Consider the following 20,778-nt stretch of genomic DNA (forward strand, 5'->3'; position numbering starts at 1 on the left):
TGAATGAGGCACAGCCAATCAGAACAGAGCCCATTAACACATCAGTATTAGAGGCACAACAACAAAATAAGAATGTTTGAGATACAAGAGGTTAGAAAATGGTCAATGTGATATATATGACCATTTTTGGTACATAAAAGCACACAAACGTTAAAAAAAGTCATGGAAGTGGATCTCAAGGGAAAAAAATGTAGCATATGGCTGCCGTCGGAAGAAAACCTCGGATCTCCATTTTTGCTGTTTTTCGGGTTTTTGACATAATTTGAAAGTACCAGTTACATATTACATGTCATGATGAATGGACTAAAAGAAATGCCCAAAAATTATTCTGAAAAAATTCCAGTTCCATTGACTTACATTAAAACTACAGTAGGTTTTTTTTCCTTCTCCTGTGAAGTTACCATGTTGGACATATGAGATTTTCTTCCAACAAGAGCAATATGGGCCCTTTAATAGAACCTTAAAGAGCCCGTATCCTACATCACCTCTAATAAGCTATTTCAATAATACTAAAGCCTTTTATTTACTTATTTTTGTATTTTATATTTATTTATACATCCTTTATAAATAAACTGTTCCAGTTCTTTAAGCTAAAGCACTTTGTATCACTTAAAATTTTTTTCTCTACTTTCCTCTAGATATTCCCCTGTGCTTTTATTTACGTAAAGCACACTGAATTGCCTTTGTGTACGAAATGTGCGCAATAAACAAACTTGCCTTGATTACTTGATGTTGCCATTCGTCCAAACCCTGATCAGGAATTTCCCAGATTGTTTGGAAGAGTCCTCAATGTGGGATTTGTTTGAGGCTCATTTGTAATCATTTAGAATCTCCTGCAAAACCAGCATCACAAAGAGTGAAATCATGATACCAATTACAAACGATATACCGCACCGTTATTGTGGGACTGTATTTATGATCGTTTTGAAAACAGAAAAGCAGCATCCGACCAAGGAAGTGACCAATCTGTGCTGGACCAAGGCCTTACCAGACCAGAGCTTCATCTCTGCAGCTTTCTTTTCCTGGATACTGCCACTCTGAGCAGTGGAAGAGTCGCAAGAGGGACGTCCTTACAAAGTGTCCTCCTGCCTTGGTTCGGCCTTGCTAACCACATGACCGCATACCAGGTCAGCATGTAAGACAAATAGAGAGATGGAGATAAAAAGGGAAAGCCCTGGACCCTCCCTTAAGGGGGATCCTTTTTCACGATTCTGCTTCTGGTTCCATTTCTTTTTGTTTCCAAGCAACAATAGTATCAGCTGCGTTTTAGCATCTAGGAAGCTAGTTGGTTTGTGATGTCTAGCTTGCTGGCCAGCTACCGTTTCGATATGTTGTGATAATTTCGCTCCGTGAAAATCGTAAAAAGTTCAGGGTACCTAGTGACTGCAACCAGCAGCCCCTGCTCCACGTCTAACAACTGTCACCGAAGGCCCGCCTTCCCGTTCATCTGATTGGTTGCGCTCATGACGTAGGCTACTCGACCGCTTTGAGTTAAAGGTCTTTTCAACTCGGGGCACAAAAGACAGATATCCGGCCACCCGGGGGGGCGCACAGGACGCGAGCAAACGCGTCTCTTCCACTGAACCCGAGTTGAAAAAAGTGCCTTGGTCCGCAAAAGAAAATATATGATGTGACCCCACCCCCCCTTATCTGTCCAGTAGCAGCTTGAGTGCCCTCTCTATATTCATCCGGTGGCCTACACGGGTCACTCCTAAGTCTATAAGGTCCTCTTTCTGGAGATTGGGGAGGTGGGAGCCCTCGATCTCGTTGTCCATGAAAGCGTCCCTGTGCTCCCCCAGGTTGAGGCTTTCCAGCCAGTCAGCTACATCGTGCTTCGTCCACAGCAGGATGGCTTTGTTGGCGAATGGCTTGTTGGAGGCAGCCTGCAGGAGGGTCAGTGGGGACGGCGAGCGGCTGCTGCCCGAGCCCAGGCTGCCCAGGGGTGGAGTGGGCAGGCCGAACACGTCCGTCAGGGTGGGAGAAGAGGCAGAGGCCGAGCCTGGTAGGGAAGAGGCATGGCCTGCAGAGGGGGGCGATGAAATTGGGCTGGACACGTGTGGAGGCAGGCTGGAGGACGGGGAGGACGGGATGGCGAAGGTCACCGTGGTGGTCCTTTGGGTACCTGAGGCAGCCTCCCTAGAGAGAGAGAGAGACAGAGTGAGAGAGAAAAAGTGAGAGTGAGAGAAAGAGAGACAGAGAATGAGGGAGACAGAGTCAGAGAGTGAGTGAGAGATGGTGAGTCAGAGAGAGACAGAGTGAGAGAGACAGAGTGAGTGAGAGAGATGGTGAGAGTGTGAGAGAGACAGTGAGAGTGAGAGACAGTCAGAGAGAGAGAGAGAAAGTGAGTGAGAGAGACAGTGTGAGCGAGAAAGAGAGATTCAGAGAGTGAGAGAGAGCGAGAGACAGAGAGTGAGAGAGAGAGTGAGAGACAGAGAGAGAGAGAGAGAAGTAAGAAACAAAATATGTACAAAATATCCTGCTGGACTTTATCTACTGAATGTTTTACAGCTTTCTCTCTGCAGGACTGCACTGCAAAAATCAAGTGAAACAAAACCAAATCAAGAATGAAGCAAAATCAGCTGAGAAAAAAAAATCATGAATTTAATTTTATGATTTAAAACTCTGAAAGTATTTCTTGGTTTAATGCATTGTTTTAGGAAAAACTAGCATATCATTGCTTTTGTAACAAAACGTTGTGTCTCCAAAATGGAAACTTTACAGGGGAAGCAACGTTCCAAACTTGTAATAAGATTTTTTGCCCAAGTAACTTTGGACCATTTCTGTCCATTTATCATGAACTTTCAATACAATTCAAAGGATAAGATTAGATTTTTTTAGATTAAGTGACCCTTATTAATCCCACAACAGGGACAGTTCACCTCCTCATTTAACCCATCCATGACGCGAAACACCACATACACACTAGTGAGCACACTTGCCCAGAGCGGGGGGCAGCCCTATCCACAGCACCCAGGGAGCAGTTGGGGGTTAGGTGTCTTGCTCGAGGACACCTCAGTCATGTAATGTCAGCTCTGGGGATTGAACTGGCAACTGTAATACATTCCTGAAGAAACTTGCTAAAACAGATGTTATAATAAACTCCTTCACTAACACCTCTAAAGACTTAAAAAGGACACAAACCAATAATTCTGCTCATTTGGTGACACTGCAAACAATGAAGATTTGTTTTTATAAGATTACTCAGCCAGAAAAGTTGTGATGCTCTCCGCTACAAAGGAGAGCTCCAAACCCTTAAAGTTTAATTAATTTAAATTAGTCTGTATAACCAGCTGGAGGTACACTGTCAACTTGTCGGCATTTAATAATAATAACAATGACAATATAATCAGTTAATGTCAGACAGTATGAATGCTAGTGACTCTCACACACAAATCCAGTCTACACTCTTAAAAAATGTGCTCCGTAGATGCTCTACGGAGCCTCGGGAGAGCCTTTTTCTTAATCTCTGGTGGATTTGCTACTCATTACTTCAGACTTAGTTGAAAGATTACTGCCTTTTAAGATTGGATAAGGAAAAAAAAAAACAACAGGATTTTCATGGCCTGTATCGTCTTGGCTCTAACAGGCTGCTAGGAATGAGCAAATAAACAAAGAATCCCAGTTCATTAATCTGTTTCCAAAAACTGTAGATACTATATATTCAAAGGATTAACCTGCTCAATTTTTCACAATTCCTGCATAATTAACTGGTTAACTCCATTCATGGTGGAGGGAGACATGCAGAGCGCTGTGCGGCAAAATAGTCTCCAAAGAAAACGTATTATTCCAGATTTTCCACTATTTTCCATCAACATTCCATATAAACTCAGAAGACTCCTGTAGGTTCTCAGGTGGTTCTGGATGCTAAGTAAAATTTCACACACTGGAGTTATGGAGGAATTTTGAAAAATCAGTGGAATTTCCCTTTACCAATAAATAACTGTTAGAACATTACTGGTTAAAAATGTGAGTTTACTTTTCTTTCATTTCCAACAAACAAGACAGAACATTTCCCTGGTAGAGATGCTGAAAGTTAGAGGAAAACACAAAGTTTCCCCGGTAGAGATGCTCAAAATTAGAGGAAAAGACGAAACATTTCCTCGGTAGAGATGCTGAAAGTTAGAGGAAAACACAGAATGTTTCCTCAATATGCCAAAAAGCAGAGGAAAAGATGGAACGTTTCCTCAGTAGAGATGCTGAAAGTTACAGGAAAAGACGGAACGTTTTCTCAATATGCCAAAAGGTAGAGGAAAATACGGAATGTTTCCTCAATATGTCAAAGGTTACAGGAAAAGACGGAAGGTTTCCTCTGTGGAATTGCCAAAGGTTAGAGAAATAGATTCCTCTGTAGAGATGCTGAAAGTTTGTCTCTGCAGGATAATTACAACCTGATTCATTAAAAAATGTGCACAGGCCACAAAAGATGGAAAGTTTCCTCAGTAGAGATGCTGAAATTTACAAGAAAAGACGGAAAGTTTCCTCAATATGCCAAAGGTTAGAAGAAAAGACGGAACGTTTCCACGGTAGAGATGCTGAAAGTTATAGGAAAAGACGGAACGTTTCCTCGGTAGAGATACTGTTTTAAAAATGGACATTTGTGTTTGTGTATGTGTGTTTTTATCTCTCTGTGGGGTCCGAATCCCCCCAGGATGATGAAAACATGAACACTGTGGTTGTGGGGACGTTTGGCTGATCTCCACAAGGAGAAATACTTACACACACACACACCAAACACATACTAGCACGAGTGTGTAAGATTGTGTGTGTTCCAAGTTTACCCAGCCGTGAGGAGAAGTGGAGCATGAGGCATCATGGGTAGTGTGACAGATGGGAACCTGAGGCAGAAATAGGCTCCGCCCCTCAGAGCCTGACCCAGCTACCACTCCACACTGACCCTGATCGTCGTGAACACGAGCTTTATATAAAGAGATATCAGCCTGTGTGTGTGTGTTCTTGTAGTGCTATACTTGTGAGGACCCCATGTCCTCACTATGACAGGACTATATGAAATTTTTACTCAAGTGAGGACGAGCAAAACGTCGTTTTCACCACAATTACTTTTTTTTATTTGAAAACTGAAAGAGCAGAAATATTGCCTCTTGGATACTGAGGTTAAAGTTAGGGTTAGGGTTAGGTGTAGTGTTATTTAACTACAGTAACACAAAAATCAAGAGAAGTCTGTGGATGTCCTCATATGTATAGCAAGACGTGTGTGTGTGTTTATACATTTTCAGGACAAAAAATCTGACTGCAGTAAAACTGACTCCTGACTTTATAAACAGTTTTTTGTTTGCTTTTTTAAAAGTGAAAAGCAAAACCACTTCTTTTTGGTTCTGATAGTTAAGATTAGAGTTAGGTTTGGAAAATATATACAGTTGTATACAAAACTTTGCGCCTCCTGGTCAAATTACACGCTTTATTAATTTTCTAAGTGAAAAATGTTTCACGTCCTCTACAGAGACACACTTCTGCACAATCACTGTTTATTTGCCAAATTTAATGTATTCAAACATACAAAAATTCTGCACTAAAGCTTTCAGAAAATTCTATATTTAAATATGTTCTCTGTAGAACACGTGTTGGTTTTCTGATGGAAAGTAAACTAACAAAAACTTACTGTTACCAGGGAATGTTATGGTAGCATACAGCTGTATACGACCTCATGTCCTGACACCGTATAAAAACAAAACCTGTGTGTGGGGAGATCTTCAGAGATTGTTTCACAACAAGCAAACAAAAACCACAGAACATTTTCATTTAGAACACAATGTAATGAAGCAGGTTGTAATTTCCCTGCAGAGACACCAGAGGGTGCAATTGTGCTGTGACCCAAAGGTGAGTTTTAATGTAGCAGAGTTATGCCGATCAGGCATAACATTCTGACCATCTTCTTGTTTCTGCACTCACTTTCCATTTTATCAGCTCCACTTACTGTATAGCTGCACTTTGTAGTTCTACAGTTACAGACTGTCATCCATCTGCACTTACATATTTTATTGTACTGCACTGTGTATTGTAGATTATTTGTATTGTATTGTATTGCACTGTATGGCACAGAGTTCTGTGTTCAACTCTGTTCCTTTTTTCTGGGTATCTACTGACTTTTGTTTCTAGCAGTACCTGAGCTTAGGACGGTCTTTTTCTCTAACCTATTGGTAACTAGCAAAGATACTTTCTCTAGATAGACAAAGCACGTCTTGTAAGTTGCTCTGGATAAGAGCGTCTGCTAAATGCTGTAAATGTAAAAATGTTTCTCTGATATTTTGCATGGCCATTTTTACCCTGTTCTTCAGTGGTCAGGACCCCCATGGACCCTCACAGAGCAGGTACTATTTGGGAGGTGGATCATTCTCAACACTGCAGTAACACTGACGTGGTGGTGGTGTGTTAGTGTGCGTTGTGCTGGTCTGAGTGGATCAGACACAGCAGTGCTGCTGGAGTTTTTAAACACTGTGTCCACTCACTGTCCACTTTATTAGACACTCCTACCTTGTCGGTCCACCTTGTAGATGTAAAGTCAGAGATGATAGCTCATCTGCTGCTGCACAGTTTGTGCTGGTCATCCTCTAGTCCTTCATCAGTGGTCATAGGACACTGCCCACAGGACGCTGCTCACAGGACGCTGCCCACAGGACGCTGTTGGCTGGATATTTTTGGTCCAGCAGTGACACTGAGGTGTTTAAAAACTCCAGCAGTGTCTGATCCACTCGCACCAGCGCAACACACACTAAAATACCACCACCACATCACCAAACAGTAAAAGTAATTTCTTTTTAGGGGTTTTAAAATGGGGTTTGAAGGTCTAAGCTCCAGCAGATGGTGTGTGTGGTGATATAATCTTGATCATTTTTGTCAAGAAAATATAATTGAAATTATTCTTATATATCTCCCAGCCCTCATATACGCATACACACACACAAATGCAGTATTAGATTTTAACAGAAAAACACAAATAAACTCCTTTTAATTCTCAAAAAAATCATTTTAAGTAACTCCTCTAATCCCTGCGGCTGTAAAAACACCTCTTCACAAAGTCTGCAAACACAGGCAGCTTTGCATGAGAGTAAATCGCAGATTACCGAACTCTAGCGGTTGTTTTACAGTTCTTAGAGGAAGCTGTTTCTCGTGCACTGTGTCAGCTGCACATATTCCACAGCAATTAAGCTGAACAGCTGTGAGGCAGAAATGACTCGATTCATCACTACAGTCGGAGCTTCACTGCCGAATCTCGGCTTTCTGCTCAGCACAAAAGCAGGATGAGCGTGTGTGCATTTCACAGCCAAATGAAGCTTCACATCACAGTCTGGCAGCAAAACCTATTAACAGAGCAAAGACACAAACTCACTGACAAGCACAACATGGACAAAAGTCTTACCTCTATACAGGTTTTTTGTATCGTTCATTGATGATTAATGGCGATTAGCTGTTAAAGGCATTTATAGATACGTCATTTGAAGTTAAACAGTAGTTTGAACCATCAAACCTGGACTTTCACCTCACTGTTCTCTTCTGGTGGAGCAGAAATCGTGACTTTGTGGTGAAAGACCTTTTCACAAGAAGCGGAAGTGTGTAAGAGCGTAAAACAAGTTCCGGACAGTTATTAATCTTAGAAATACAGGCGCTCATATCAGTTCAGCCACCACAGAAAGGTAAGTCACTTTATCTTTGCCATAGTTGCCAAGACAGAAATTTGAGGATGAGTCTGTTGAACTGTTGGAGAACCAAACACACAACATTGTAGGAGTCCAGACTAAATAAAGGGTTTAAATGCTTTGTGGAAAAATTCCTTCCCAAATTCACCAAATGTGTCGTCTGATCTTCAGAGCCTGACCAAATCAGACTGAGCCATAAAACTGACCCAATATCAGGTTCAGCTCAGTTTGGTCAGTTTTTCCAGATCAGTATTAATGTTGTTTTGTTCCAGCCAGTCTGTAAAGCTTCTTACAGCCCGTTTAGTTTGGCGAATGGTATTGGGTTCATTTCTGGCTGATTCCAGGTTGTTTAGCTGTTCTTCTGTCACAGCTGAAGACTGAAAAGCTGCTCAGTGGTGATGACAGTTTGGAAATTTAGTGTTGTCTCATCTTCAGAGTCTGACCAAATTGGCTGTCAGTCAAATGTGACCTTAACAGTGTCTGTTTTCTGTTAAGTGGCAAAGTAAGAAGTAAAAACAAGTAAAAATCTCCTACAGCTGTCAAAGTTGTTGCTTAGCAACATCATCTCAGCGGAGTGATACAGTGTTTGTGAGAAACCTGTGATGTTATGGTGAAATAACAGCACCGTTAGAATGCCTCTCAACCAATCAGCTTGCATGGCTGGAACTCACTGATGCATAAATATTGATAGTACTCTGATGACATCACAATTGCACTGCTGCCATTCTGGCAGGTAACATCAAGTTCATTCAGCTGTGCTGTGGCAGTTTGTAATGAGATGAAGCCAGAACTAATCCAGCAAAAACACATTTTTTTCTTGTTATAATTACTTTATATTTCTTAATATTATGTTTTAGATGTATTAACTGATACATTTGATTTGCTTTGATTTTGTTTGATTTGTTGCTGTTGCTGTAGTGATAAATGAAAGCTGAAATCCAAGCAGCAGAGATTTCCCGCTGTGTTACTTGCAGCCTGTCCCAAACCGCATATTAGCTCACTAAATAGTGTGTAAAATAGTGCATGTTGCTGCTGTTGGAACAAAACCTTGTATCTCCGAAATGGGAACTTTACAGGAGAAGGACAAAATGTACTTCACTTTTAGTGTAAATCAATGGAAGCAGAGTCCCCCCCCCAGTAATTTTGGGTTGTTTATTTTGGTCCATTCATCATTACATTTTTGCACAGTGTAAAGGACAACAGGCATTTTCAAAATGTGTCAAAAACTGAAAAATGACCAAAACGGAGATACAAGGTTTTGTTCCAACAGCAGCGATATTCCATTAGAAGTGGTGAAGTACAGTTTGGTTTGGAACGCGGCATTTGATCAGTCAATGGGACGCGTTCAACAGATGCTCTACTGCGCTGCTCATTAAACACCTCCAAGAGAAAGTTTGAGGTGTTTGTTGATTAAGGAGCTTTAATTGGGGTAAAAATACGTTTCTTGGGGTAAATTAATGCGTTTATTGGGGTAAATTAATGCGTTTATTGGGGTAAATTAATGCATTTATTGGGGTAAATGAATGCGTTTCTTTGGGTAAATTAATGCTTTTGTTGGGGTAAATTAATGCTTTTATTTGAGTGAATTAAGGCTTTTATTGTATATTCAGCTTTATATATGTGTGCATTTAAAAAAGATGTTTCTTTAAAGGTTCTTCGGTAAAGAAAATGGTTATATAGAGAGCCATGAACACTCAAAGAACCCTTTGTATGATTAAAGAGTTTTTTGCATTGTGAAATGGTTCTTTAGATTGATGAAGATGGGTTTAATGTGAATATAGATAATCTTATTGAAAATGGGTCTATACAGCACCAATGTCAGGCTTGTAATAATAGAAGAATAATTTTTGGTGTAATACAGAACCATATACAACACATTCTCCATCAATCTGAAGAACCATGCAAAGAACCATTTATGCATGCAAATGGTTCTATATACAACTCATGGTTCTAAACAGATACATGACTTTTACTGAAGAACCCTCAGTGAACTGTCAAGTCCTTTTAAGTTGAATACAAACAAGAGTTAAATGATACAGTGATCTAACCCCTCTTTTCGCTCAGTGTCGGATCCTAGACCTGGCCGTTACAACGCCCCTTTGAGGTGGACCATGTGTAAGAAAAAACACACACACACACACACACACACACACACACACACACACACACACACACACACAAAGCAGAGTGAAAGCACAAAGACATTTGAGTCCTTGGTGCTTATTCACTGCAGACTTACTGCACAGATCTTCAGTGCAGACTCCTGTCCACGAAGACACAACGCACAACACAAGATGAGGACACAGATGAGCACAACACAAGGTGAACAAACTCTCAGTAAATATGATCTGATACAAAGATCACCCATCCTGCCACACATAGAACGTCCAGAATTATCAGCACCGTTGATGAGGACAATGAAAAAAGGTTGATTGTCATTTATCAGATTAGAATTTTAAAAATATGGAAAAAATCAAACTTTTCAGACTCTGCAAACACTGTAATTCAATGAATAATGAAGCAATAAGCCACGAGAGGCTGTGGGTTACTGTGATGTTATCATGGGAAAAGTGGTTGTAGGTAAAATGCAATGCAGAATAAAACCCTGCTCTTCTCTGTGATCAAATAAAAAAGTGGTAGCTATAAATAAACATAGCTAGTTAATTAGCCACTTTGGACAATTCAGGCGAGAGAAGAAAAATCATTAATCTCATTTATTTACATAACAATTAATCATCACATAAAATATAATGATACATAAATAATCATTTGTGGTCATTTGTTTGGCTCCACCTCTCCTTGGATCACCACCTTATCGTGGTGGAGGGGTTTGCGTGCTTGAATGATCTTAGGAGCTATGTTGTCTGGAGCAAAAGCTCCTGGTAGGGTCTCCCATGGCAAACTGGTCCTAGGTGACAGGTCAGACAAAGTGTGATCCATAATAACCCCTATGAAGACACAAAAACGGGACTTGTGTACCCTGCCCGGAACAGGGTTACCGGGGCCCCACCCTGGAGCCAGGCCTGGGGGAGGGGCTCGCCAGCGAGCGTCTGGTGGCCGGGCATTTACTCATGGTGCCCGGCCGGGCCCAGCCCGAAGGAGTTACATGAGTCGACCCACCACCAATGGGAGGAGCAGTAGTAGGGGTTCGGTGCGTTGTGGATTGGGCAGTGTCCGAAGGCGTGGGCCTTGGCGTTCTGATCCTCGGTTGCTGAAACTGGCTTTTGGAACTTGGAATGTTACCTCACTGGCGGGGAAGGAGCCTGAGTTGGTGCGCGAGGTTGAGAGATACCGGCTAGATATAGTCGGGCTCACCTCAACACACAGCTTGGGCTCTGGGTCCAATCTCCTTGAGAGGGGCTGGACTTTATTCTTTTCTGGAGTTGCCCATGGTGAGAGGCGGCGGGCAGGTGTGGGCTTTCTCATAGCCCCTCGACTCGGTGCCTGGATGTTGGGGTTTTCTCCGGTGGACGAGAGGGTAGCTTCCCTACGCATTCGGGTTGGGGAACGGGTCCTGACTGTTGACTGTGCTTATGCACCGAACAGCAGTTCAGAGTACCCAGCCTTCTTAGAGTCCTTGGGAAGGGTGCTTGAAAGTGCTCCTCCTGGAGACTCTGTTGTCCTACTGGGGGACTTCAACGCTCACGTGGGCAATGACAGTGAGACCTGGAGGGGTGTGATTGGGAGGAATGGCCTCTCTGATCTGAAACCCCCTGTGGTGTTCAGTTTTTGGACTTCTACGCAAACCACAGTTTGTCCATCACGAACACCATGTTTGAACACAAGGATGTCCATAAGTGCACATGGCACCAGGACACCCTAGGCCGCAGTTCAATGATTGACTTTGTAGGCGTGTCATCGGACTTGCGGCCATGTGTTTTGGACACTTGGGTAAAGAGAGGAGCTGAGCTGTCAAATGATCACCACCTGGTGGTGAGTTGGATCAGGTGGTGGGGGAAGATGCCGGTCAGACCAGGCAAGCCCAAACGTATAGTGAGGGTTTGCTGGGAACGTCTAGCAGAAGAACCTGTCAGATTGATCTTCAACTCACACCTCCGTCAGAACTTTGACCACATATTGGGGGAGGTGGGGGACATTGACTCAGAATGGGCCATGTTCCGTTCCTCCATTGCTGAAGCGGCTGACTGTAGCTGTGGCCGTAAGGTAGTTGGTGCCTGTCGGGGCGGTAATCCTCGAACCCGGTGGTGGACACCCCAGGTGAGAGATGCCGTCAAGCTGAAGAAGGAGTCCTACCGGGCATGGTTGGCCTGTGGGACACCAGAGGCAGCTGGCAGGTATCGACAGGCCAAGCGATCTGCGGCTTCAGTTGTCGCCAAGGCAAAAACCCGTGTATGGGAGGAGTTTGGTGAGGCCTTGGAAAGTGACTTTAAGTCGGCTCCGAAAAGATTCTGGCAAACCGTCAGGCGACTCAGAAGGGGAAAGCAGTGTGCCACTAGCACTGTATATAGTGGAGATGGTGTGCTGCTGACTTTGACTGAAGACATCATTGGGCGGTGGAAGGAATACTTTGAGGACCTTCTCAATCCCACCGACACATTCTCCAGTGAGGAGGCTGAGTCTGGGGACATGGGAATAGGCTTGTCCATTACTGAGGCCGAAGTCGCTAAGGTAGTTAAGAAGCTCCTTGGTGGCAAGGCTCCAGGGGTGGATGAGATCCGCCCTGAGTTCCTCAAGGCTCTGGATGTTGTGGGGCTGTCTTGGCTGACATGCCTTTTCAACATTGCGTGGACATCGGGGGCGGTGCCACTGGATTGGCAGACTGGGGTGGTGGTGCCTCTTTTTAAAAAAGTTAAATTTTAAAAACGTAAAAGTTTAAATACAGGGGAATCACACTCCTCAGCCTCCCTGGCAAGGTCTATGCAGGGGTACTGGAGAAGAGAGTCCGGCTTATAGTCGAACCTCGGATCAAGGAGGAACAGTGCGGGTTCCGCCCTGGTCGTGGAACACTGGACCAACTCTTCACCCTCTCCAGGATTCTGGAGGGTTCATGGGAGTTTGCCCAACCAGTCCACATGTGCTTTGTGGATCTGGAGAAGGCATTCGACTGTGTTCCCCGGGGTATTCTGTGGGAGGTGCTTCGGGAGTACGGGGTACATGGCTCTTTGCTACGAGCCATTCAGGCCCTGTACAAACAAAGCTGGAGTTTGGTTCGCATAGCCGGCAGTAAGTCAGACTCGTTCCCAGTGAGAGTTGGACTCCGTCAGGGCTGCCCTTTGTCACCGATTCTATTCATAATTTTTATGGATAGAATTTCTAGGCGCAGTCAAGGGATAGAGGGTGTCCGGTTTGGTGACCTCAGGGTCACATCGCTGCTGTTTGCAGATGATGTGGTCCTATTGGGGACATCAGGCCGCGAACTTCAGCTTTCGCTGGATCGGTTTGCAGCCGAGTGTGAAGCGGCTGGGATGAGAATCAGTACCTCTAAATCCGAGACCATGGTTCTCAGGCGGAAAAGGGTGGAGAGCCCTCTCTGGGTCGGGGATAGGCTCTTGCCTCAAGTGGAGGAGTTCAAGTATCTCGGGGTCTTGTTCACGAGTGATGGTACAAGGGAGCGGGAGATTGACCGGCGGATTGGTGCTGGGTCAGCAGTGATGCGGGCTCTTTACCGGTCTGTTGTGAGCTGAGCCATAAGGCAAGGCTCTCGATATACCGGTCGATCTACGTTCCCACCCTCAACTATGGTCATGGTTTGGGTAATGACCGAAAGAATAAGATCGCGAATACAAGCGGCCAAAATGAGTTTCCTCCGCAGGGTGTCTGGACTCTCCCTTAGAGATAGGGTGAGAAGTTCAGTCATTCGGAAGGGACTCGGAGTAGAGCCGCTGCTTCTTCACGTCGAGAGGAGCCAGCTGAGGTGGTTCGGGCATCTGGTTAGGATGCCTCCTGGACGCCTCCCTCGGGAGGTGTCACAGGCGAGTCCACCTGGGAGGAGACCCCGGGGAAGACCCAGGACACGCTGGCGCGACTATATCGCCCAGCTGGCCTGGGAGCGCCTTGGAATCCCCCTTGGAGAGCTGGTGGAAGTGGCTGGGGAAAGGGAGGTCTGGGCTTCATTGCTTAGGATGCTGCCCCCGCGACCCGAACCCCGGAGAAGCGGAAGATAATGGATGGATGGATGGATGGATGTTTGGCTCCAGATGTGGCTGCAGGAGAATACTTTTTAGGCAAAGACATGAGTTTAGATGATTTGTTAAGGCTATAAAATGTCCCTACAATTCAAAACAAATTGAAAGTACACAAAAAATAAGCCAAGTGATCAATACTGCACACAGACATCCATACCTGAGTTCTACTGCACTAATAAAGTAACAGACATCCATACCTGAGTTCTACTGCACTAATAAAGTAACACGGACATCCATACCTGAGTTCTACCGCACTAATAAAGTAACACAGACATCCATACCTGAGTTCTACTGCACTAATAAAGTAACAGACATCCATACCTGAGTTCTACTGCTCTAATGCAGTAACACAGACATCCATACCGGAGTTCTACTGCACTAATAAAGTAACACAGACCTCCATACCTGAGTTCTACCGCACTAATAAAGTAACACAGACATCCATACCTGAGTTCTACTGCACTAATAAAGTAACAGACATCCATACCTGAGTTCTACTGCTCTAATGCAGTAACACAGACATCCATACCTGAGTTCTACTGCACTAATAAAGTAACAGACATCCATACCTGAGTTCTACTGCTTTAATGCAGTAACACAGACATCCATACCTGAGTTCTACCACACTAATAAAGTAACACAGACATCCATACCTGAGTTCTACCGCACTAATGAAGTAACACAGACATCCATACCTGAGTTCTACTGCACTAATGAAGTAACACAGACATCCATACCTGAGTTCTACCGCACTAATGCAGTAACACAGACATCCATACCTGAGTTCTACCGCACTAATGCAGTAACACAAACATCCACACCTGAGTTCTACCACACTAATGCAGTAACACAGACATGCATACCTGAGATCTACTGCACTAATGCAGTAACACAGACATCCATACCTGAGTTCTACCGCACTAATGCAGTAACACAGACATCCATACCTGAGTTCTACTGCACTAATGAAGTAACACAGACATCCATACCTGAGTTCTACCGCACTAATGCAGTAACACAGACATCCATACCTGAGTTCTACTGCACTAATAAAGTAACAGACATCCATACCTGAGTTCTACCGCACTAATGCAGTAACAGAGACATCCATACCTGAGTTCTACTGCACTAATAAAGTAACAGACATCCATACCTGAGTTCTACTGCTCTAATGCAGTAACACAGACATCCATACCTGAGTTCTACTGCACTACTAAAGTAACACAGGCATCCATACCTGAGTTCTACCGCACTAATAAAGTAACACAGACATCCATACCTGAGTTCTACTGCACTAATAAAGTAACAGACATCCATACCTGAGTTCTACTGCTCTAATGCAGTAACTCAGACATCCATACCTGAGTTCTACTGCACTAATAAAGTAACACAGACCTCCATACCTGAGTTCTACTGCACTAATAAAGTAACACAGACATCCATACCTGAGTTCTACTGCACTAATAAAGTAACAGACATCCATACCTGAGTTCTACTGCTCTAATGCAGTAACACAGACATCCATACCTGAGTTCTACTGCACTAATAAAGTAACACAGACCTCCATACCTGAGTTCTATCGCACTAATAAAGTAACACAGACATCCATACCTGAGTTCTACTGCACTAATAAAGTAACAGACATCCATACCTGAGTTCTACTGCTCTAATGCAGTAACACAGACATCCATACCTGAGTTCTACTGCACTACTAAAGTAACACAGGCATCCATACCTGAGTTCTACCGCACTAATAAAGTAACACAGACATCCATACCTGAGTTCTACTGCACTAATAAAGTAACAGACATCCATACCTGAGTTCTACTGCTCTAATGCAGTAACTCAGACATCCATACCTGAGTTCTACTGCACTAATAAAGTAACAGACATCCATACCTGAGATCTACTGCACTAATGCAGTAACACAGACATCCATACCTGAGTTCTACCGCACTAATGCAGTAACACACACATCCACACCTGAGTTCTACTGCACTAATGCAGTAACACAGACATCCATACCTGAGTTCTACCGCACTAATGCAGTAACACAGACATCCATACCTGAGTTCTACTGCACTAATAAAGTAACAGACATCCATACCTGAGTTCTACTGCACTAATAAAGTAACAGACATCCATACCTGAGTTCTACTGCTCTAATGCAGTAACACAGACATCCATACCTGAGTTCTACCGCACTAATAAAGTAACACAGACATCCATACCTGAGTTCTACTGCACTAATAAAGTAACAGACATCCATACCTGAGTTCTACTGCTCTAATGCAGTAACACAGACATCCATACCTGAGTTCTACTGCACTACTAAAGTAACACAGACATCCATACCTGAGTTCTACTGCACTAATAAAGTAACAGACATCCATACCTGAGTTCTACTGCTCTAATGCAGTAACTCAGACATCTATACCTGAGTTCTACTGCACTAATAAAGTAACACAGACCTCCATACCTGAGTTGTACCGCACTAATAAAGTAACACAGACATCCATACCTGAGTTCTACTGCACTAATAAAGTAACAGACATCCATACCTGAGTTCTACTCCTCTAATGCAGTAACACAGACATCCATACCTGAGTTCTACCGCACTAATGAAGTAACACAGACATCCATACCTGAGTTCTACTGCACTAATGCAGTAACAGAGACATCCATACCTGAGTTCTACTGCACTAATAAAGTAACAGACATCCATACCTGAGTTCTACTGCTCTAATGCAGTAACACAGACATCCATACCTGAGTTCTACTGCACTAATAAAGTAACAGACATCCATACCTGAGTTCTACCGCACTAATAAAGTAACAGACATCCATACCTGAGTTCTACTGCTCTAATGCAGTAACTCAGACATCCATACCTGAGTTCTACTGCACTAATAAAGTAACACAGACCTCCATACCTGAGTTCTACCGCACTAATAAAGTAACACAGACATCCATACCTGAGTTCTACTGCACTAATAAAGTAACAGACATCCATACCTGAGTTCTACTGCTCTAATGCAGTAACACAGACATCCATACCTGAGTTCTACTGCACTACTAAAGTAACACAGACATCCATACCTGAGTTCTACTGCACTAATAAAGTAACAGACATCCATACCTGAGTTCTACTGCTCTAATGCAGTAACTCAGACATCCATACCTGAGTTCTACTGCACTAATAAAGTAACACAGACCTCCATACCTGAGTTCTACTGCACTAATAAAGTAACACAGACATCCATACCTGAGTTCTACCGCACTTATACAGTAACACAGACATCCATACCGATTCTTAACTTGTGTTCAGTCAGTTTATTAAGTAAAATTATCTCACTATGTCAGATTTTCATAATACGCACAGAAATCTGCCAATATAGTGTGATCATTTTGCTTAAAAGTACTTAAAATCACTTAAAAGAAGTAAAAAAAGTGTAGTAATAAGGTAAAGTGTTACGGAACGCAAGGGAGGCGGACATAAGCGTGGGGAGCAAGACCCATGAGAGAGGCTCTTAAATGAATTAATTGAGGTGATGAAGTGTGAATTTGCACAGTGGAGTGAGCCAGAGCCAGGCTTGAACTGCCAATGTAATAAGCGGTAGTCCATGGAGTTACCGCTGCACCACAAGCAATACTGTGGAGAAACACCTGAAGGAACAGGAAATAAAAAGGTGGGAAAAAGGCAAACAAAGGGGATCCTGAAAGTAGCTCCAACAATGCTGAACTAGTGAAATAAAAGATAATCAGACAACAAAAATGACTTCCTCTGTAATTCTGAGGGAAGGCAGATTATGTTTCACTTGTTTGCTCTTAGTGGAGCAAACAGCTTTTGTATGGCTTGCAGCCATTTGTAGCTCAAGTCTTCTTTTGGCTTTTAAGTGGTTTTGGGGCAATTTCTCCTGTTTTCCTTAAGTAGAGGAGTTCACAGGTGTGTAAGGTTGGGCCTAATCAGCCTGAGGGCTTCTGAGAATTGGAGTTCCCTGAAGTAATGGCGCCTTGCTGTCGTCGCCCTCTGCTGGTGGCTGAGCTGGAGGCACAGGCTGGGCCCTTACATAAATAACCTTAAATTAATTTTACAACAATCTCAACAGGAGATATATTAGATTTCTTGGCTATATTTAAGATCATTTTACTTGACAAGACACCATTGTACGTTTACATTGTCTGTACCCTGTTCAGACTTGTGTTTAGAGCTGCCCACGACCGGAGCACCCAGGATGTTAATGAGACTAGACTCTAGTAAACACCTTCAATGTTCTCTGAAGAACTGTTTTTCGAGAACGCCCATCACTACACCACTGCTGATGTCTTTGCTGCATGTGCTGCAGTTGGTTCTCTGTATGTCAACGTTAGTTTAGCGTCCCCAAACGACTGGCCGAGAGTGACACTGTACCCGGGCCTGCAGGCCGCTCTCTTTGCTGTGTTGCTAGGCAACCATTTAGTTCACTGGGTGAAGTGATGCTGGCCGCCGAAGCTCGAGGAAGGAGGAAGAACTCTTGAAAGAAAAAAAAAAACCCTCGTGAAATCCAGTGTTGTGGTTTCCATTCAGAGATGCAGTTATAGCCAAGATGTGACAGAAAGGGAGAGACTGACTCTGTTCTCACTTACATCCACCACATTCTCCAGTTTCCTTCACATTTCAGAACACACAGCATCTTATTCTTCCTATTTTCTTGCTTATTCTTTTAAATCTTAAAAGGCCAATATGATGGACAGCCAAATTCTTCCTCCTTTCTTTTGAAATAAATGCTGTTCAAGTTTACTGTCACTCCATTTACAGAAAACAGCTTCTGAATCACTTTGAATGATAATTGCCTGACGCATCATCAGCATTATTACCTTAATTTAAAAGTATGAACTAAATGGCAAATTTAACAAAAGAGCTCCGTTTGTCCTGAATTTCAGGTTTAGTGAAGAATTTTCATTTTGCTGCATAAATAATACAAATACTAAATGATCAGAAATGCTCAGTGAAAAATGTGCCAGCTATATTGTTGATTTTCTGAGTGTAAACTACTGAACACATCCTCTATAGAGAACACACTCCTGCACATTTTAATTAGTTAAAGATTGTGTATGCATCTTAAAGAAAGAATTCATGTAACACAACTTAAATACTGCAGAAAGTTGAAGTAACTTAGTTTGAAAATTCTAATTACCTCAAAAGTGAATTGTTGATATAGTAATGTTTTTTCAGAGTATCATCGCTGTCCAATGAAAATATGTATGTCCATTTCTTGTGATTTGTTCTTTTCAACATCATTTGAGCTCAGCAGCTGTTCTTGACATTGTGTGAACATTTAATGATGATTGGACCAATAGAAATCATCCAAAAGGTAACTTGAGGTAACTTCACTTAAATGTATTATATTCATTACTGTCTAATGACTTTACATGCAAATACAAACAGGCCAATAATGGGTTGTTGTTAAAGATTTTTAAAGAAATTTTTGCATGGCTTAATGTGATAAACAGCAAAATGTTTGCATTTAAATAATTGACTTTTGTGCTCTTTTCATTTCTTTATTTTGATGATTTATTTGATGAATAAACCTACTGCAATTTAGTTTAGACTCTCAGCTTTACTTGATAAACAACTGGTCATCAAAACCTTCTTGAGTAAAACTCAAATCATTTCTATTGGCTCTTAGTACCATATATTTACATGGGCATTTTATTGGGCATGTCTCTTCACTGCCTGTGTGTTGTCATTCTCCCCAGCCTAGCTTCCCTTGCGTTGACTAGATTATATAAACTTTTATTACATCTGGGCTGAACTGTGAGAGTTTGGCGAGACGATCTGGAGTGACATTAATTTGGACAAGACATTGTTACAAATGTCTGTGATCAGATCTCAGCCAAGTTCAGCATTGCAGTGTATTTAATGAACAATTATTTATTTATACTGAGTTAGAACAGCTTAAACATCAGTCCCAAATACTCAGTCATTTTAATATCAACAAAAGAAAGGGAGTGAGTACAATCTACTCAATTTAAGTGTACACTAAATTCCCAAACTGTCGTCACCACTGAGCAGCTTTTCAGTCAGCAGCTGTGACAGAAGAATAGCTAAACCACCTGGAATCAGCCAGAAATTAACCCAATACCATTCGCCAAATGTGTGGTCTGATCTTCAGAGTCTGACCAAATCAGACTGAGCCATAAAACTGACCAAATATCAGGTTCTGCTCAGTTTGGTCAGTTTTTCCAAATCAGTATTAATTTTCTTTTGCTCTAGCCAGTCTGTAAAGCTTCTTACAGCCTGTTTAGTTTGGTGAATGGTATTGGGTTCATTTCTGGCTGATTCCAGGTTGTTTAGCTGTTCTTCTGTCACAGCTGCCGACTGAAAAACTGCTCAGTGGTGATGACAGTTTGGGAATTTAGCGTCGTCTCATCGTTGGAGTCGGACCAAATCATCTGTCGGTCAAATGTGATATTAAAAGTGTCCGTTTTCTGTTTGTGGCAAAGTAAGAAGTAAAAACTTGAGGCTTGAGCATCTCCTACAGCTGTCAAAGTCGTTGCTTAGCAACCTGTGATGGTGTTATGGTGAAATAACAGCACAGTTAGAACGCTTTTACAGCCAATCAGCTTGCGTGGACAGAACTAACTGATGTATATTCATTTTCATTCATTCATTCTCAAGGCCGCTTCTCCGTCAGGGTCGCGAGGAGGGGGGTGGTGCTAGAGCCTATCGCAGCGGTCATTGGGCGGAAGGCAGGATTTACACACTCACACCTAGGGGCAATGTAGCATGTCCAATTGGCCTGACTGCATGTCTTTGGACTGTAGGAGGAAACCGGAGAACCCGGAGGAAACCTAACTGATGTATAATTCTGTGTAATTTTGTCTAGTATATCTCTGATAAGTACATGAAAGTATATTAAAAGCATACTCAGTTATTTTAAGTTTAACAGAAGTATAATCATAGCACACTTGAAAGGACACTCACTTCATTCACACAC

The 20,778-nt window shown here is 42.7% G+C and overlaps 1 protein-coding gene across 7 annotated transcripts in view; it reads right to left on the reverse strand.

The window, feature by feature from the left end:
* Nucleotides 1-336: 336 nt before the first annotated feature.
* The window catches only part of LOC108440598 (SH3 and multiple ankyrin repeat domains protein 2-like), a 285,653-nt gene continuing 265,211 nt past the window's right edge, over nt 337-20,778 (reverse strand). For 6 of the 7 annotated variants that reach the window (XM_037540113.1, XM_037540117.1, XM_037540115.1 and 3 more), the window contains one exon: nt 337-2,136. In XM_037540113.1, coding sequence (XP_037396010.1) covers nt 1,647-2,136 — 490 coding nt within the window. In that variant the 3' untranslated portion in view covers nt 337-1,646. The remainder of the gene's footprint in view (nt 2,137-20,778) is intronic. The other variant, XM_017719548.2, reaches the window with a different exon arrangement.

The sequence above is a fragment of the Pygocentrus nattereri genome, chromosome 7 (genome assembly GCF_015220715.1).
Source record: "Pygocentrus nattereri isolate fPygNat1 chromosome 7, fPygNat1.pri, whole genome shotgun sequence".
Lineage (NCBI taxonomy): Eukaryota > Metazoa > Chordata > Actinopteri > Characiformes > Serrasalmidae > Pygocentrus > Pygocentrus nattereri.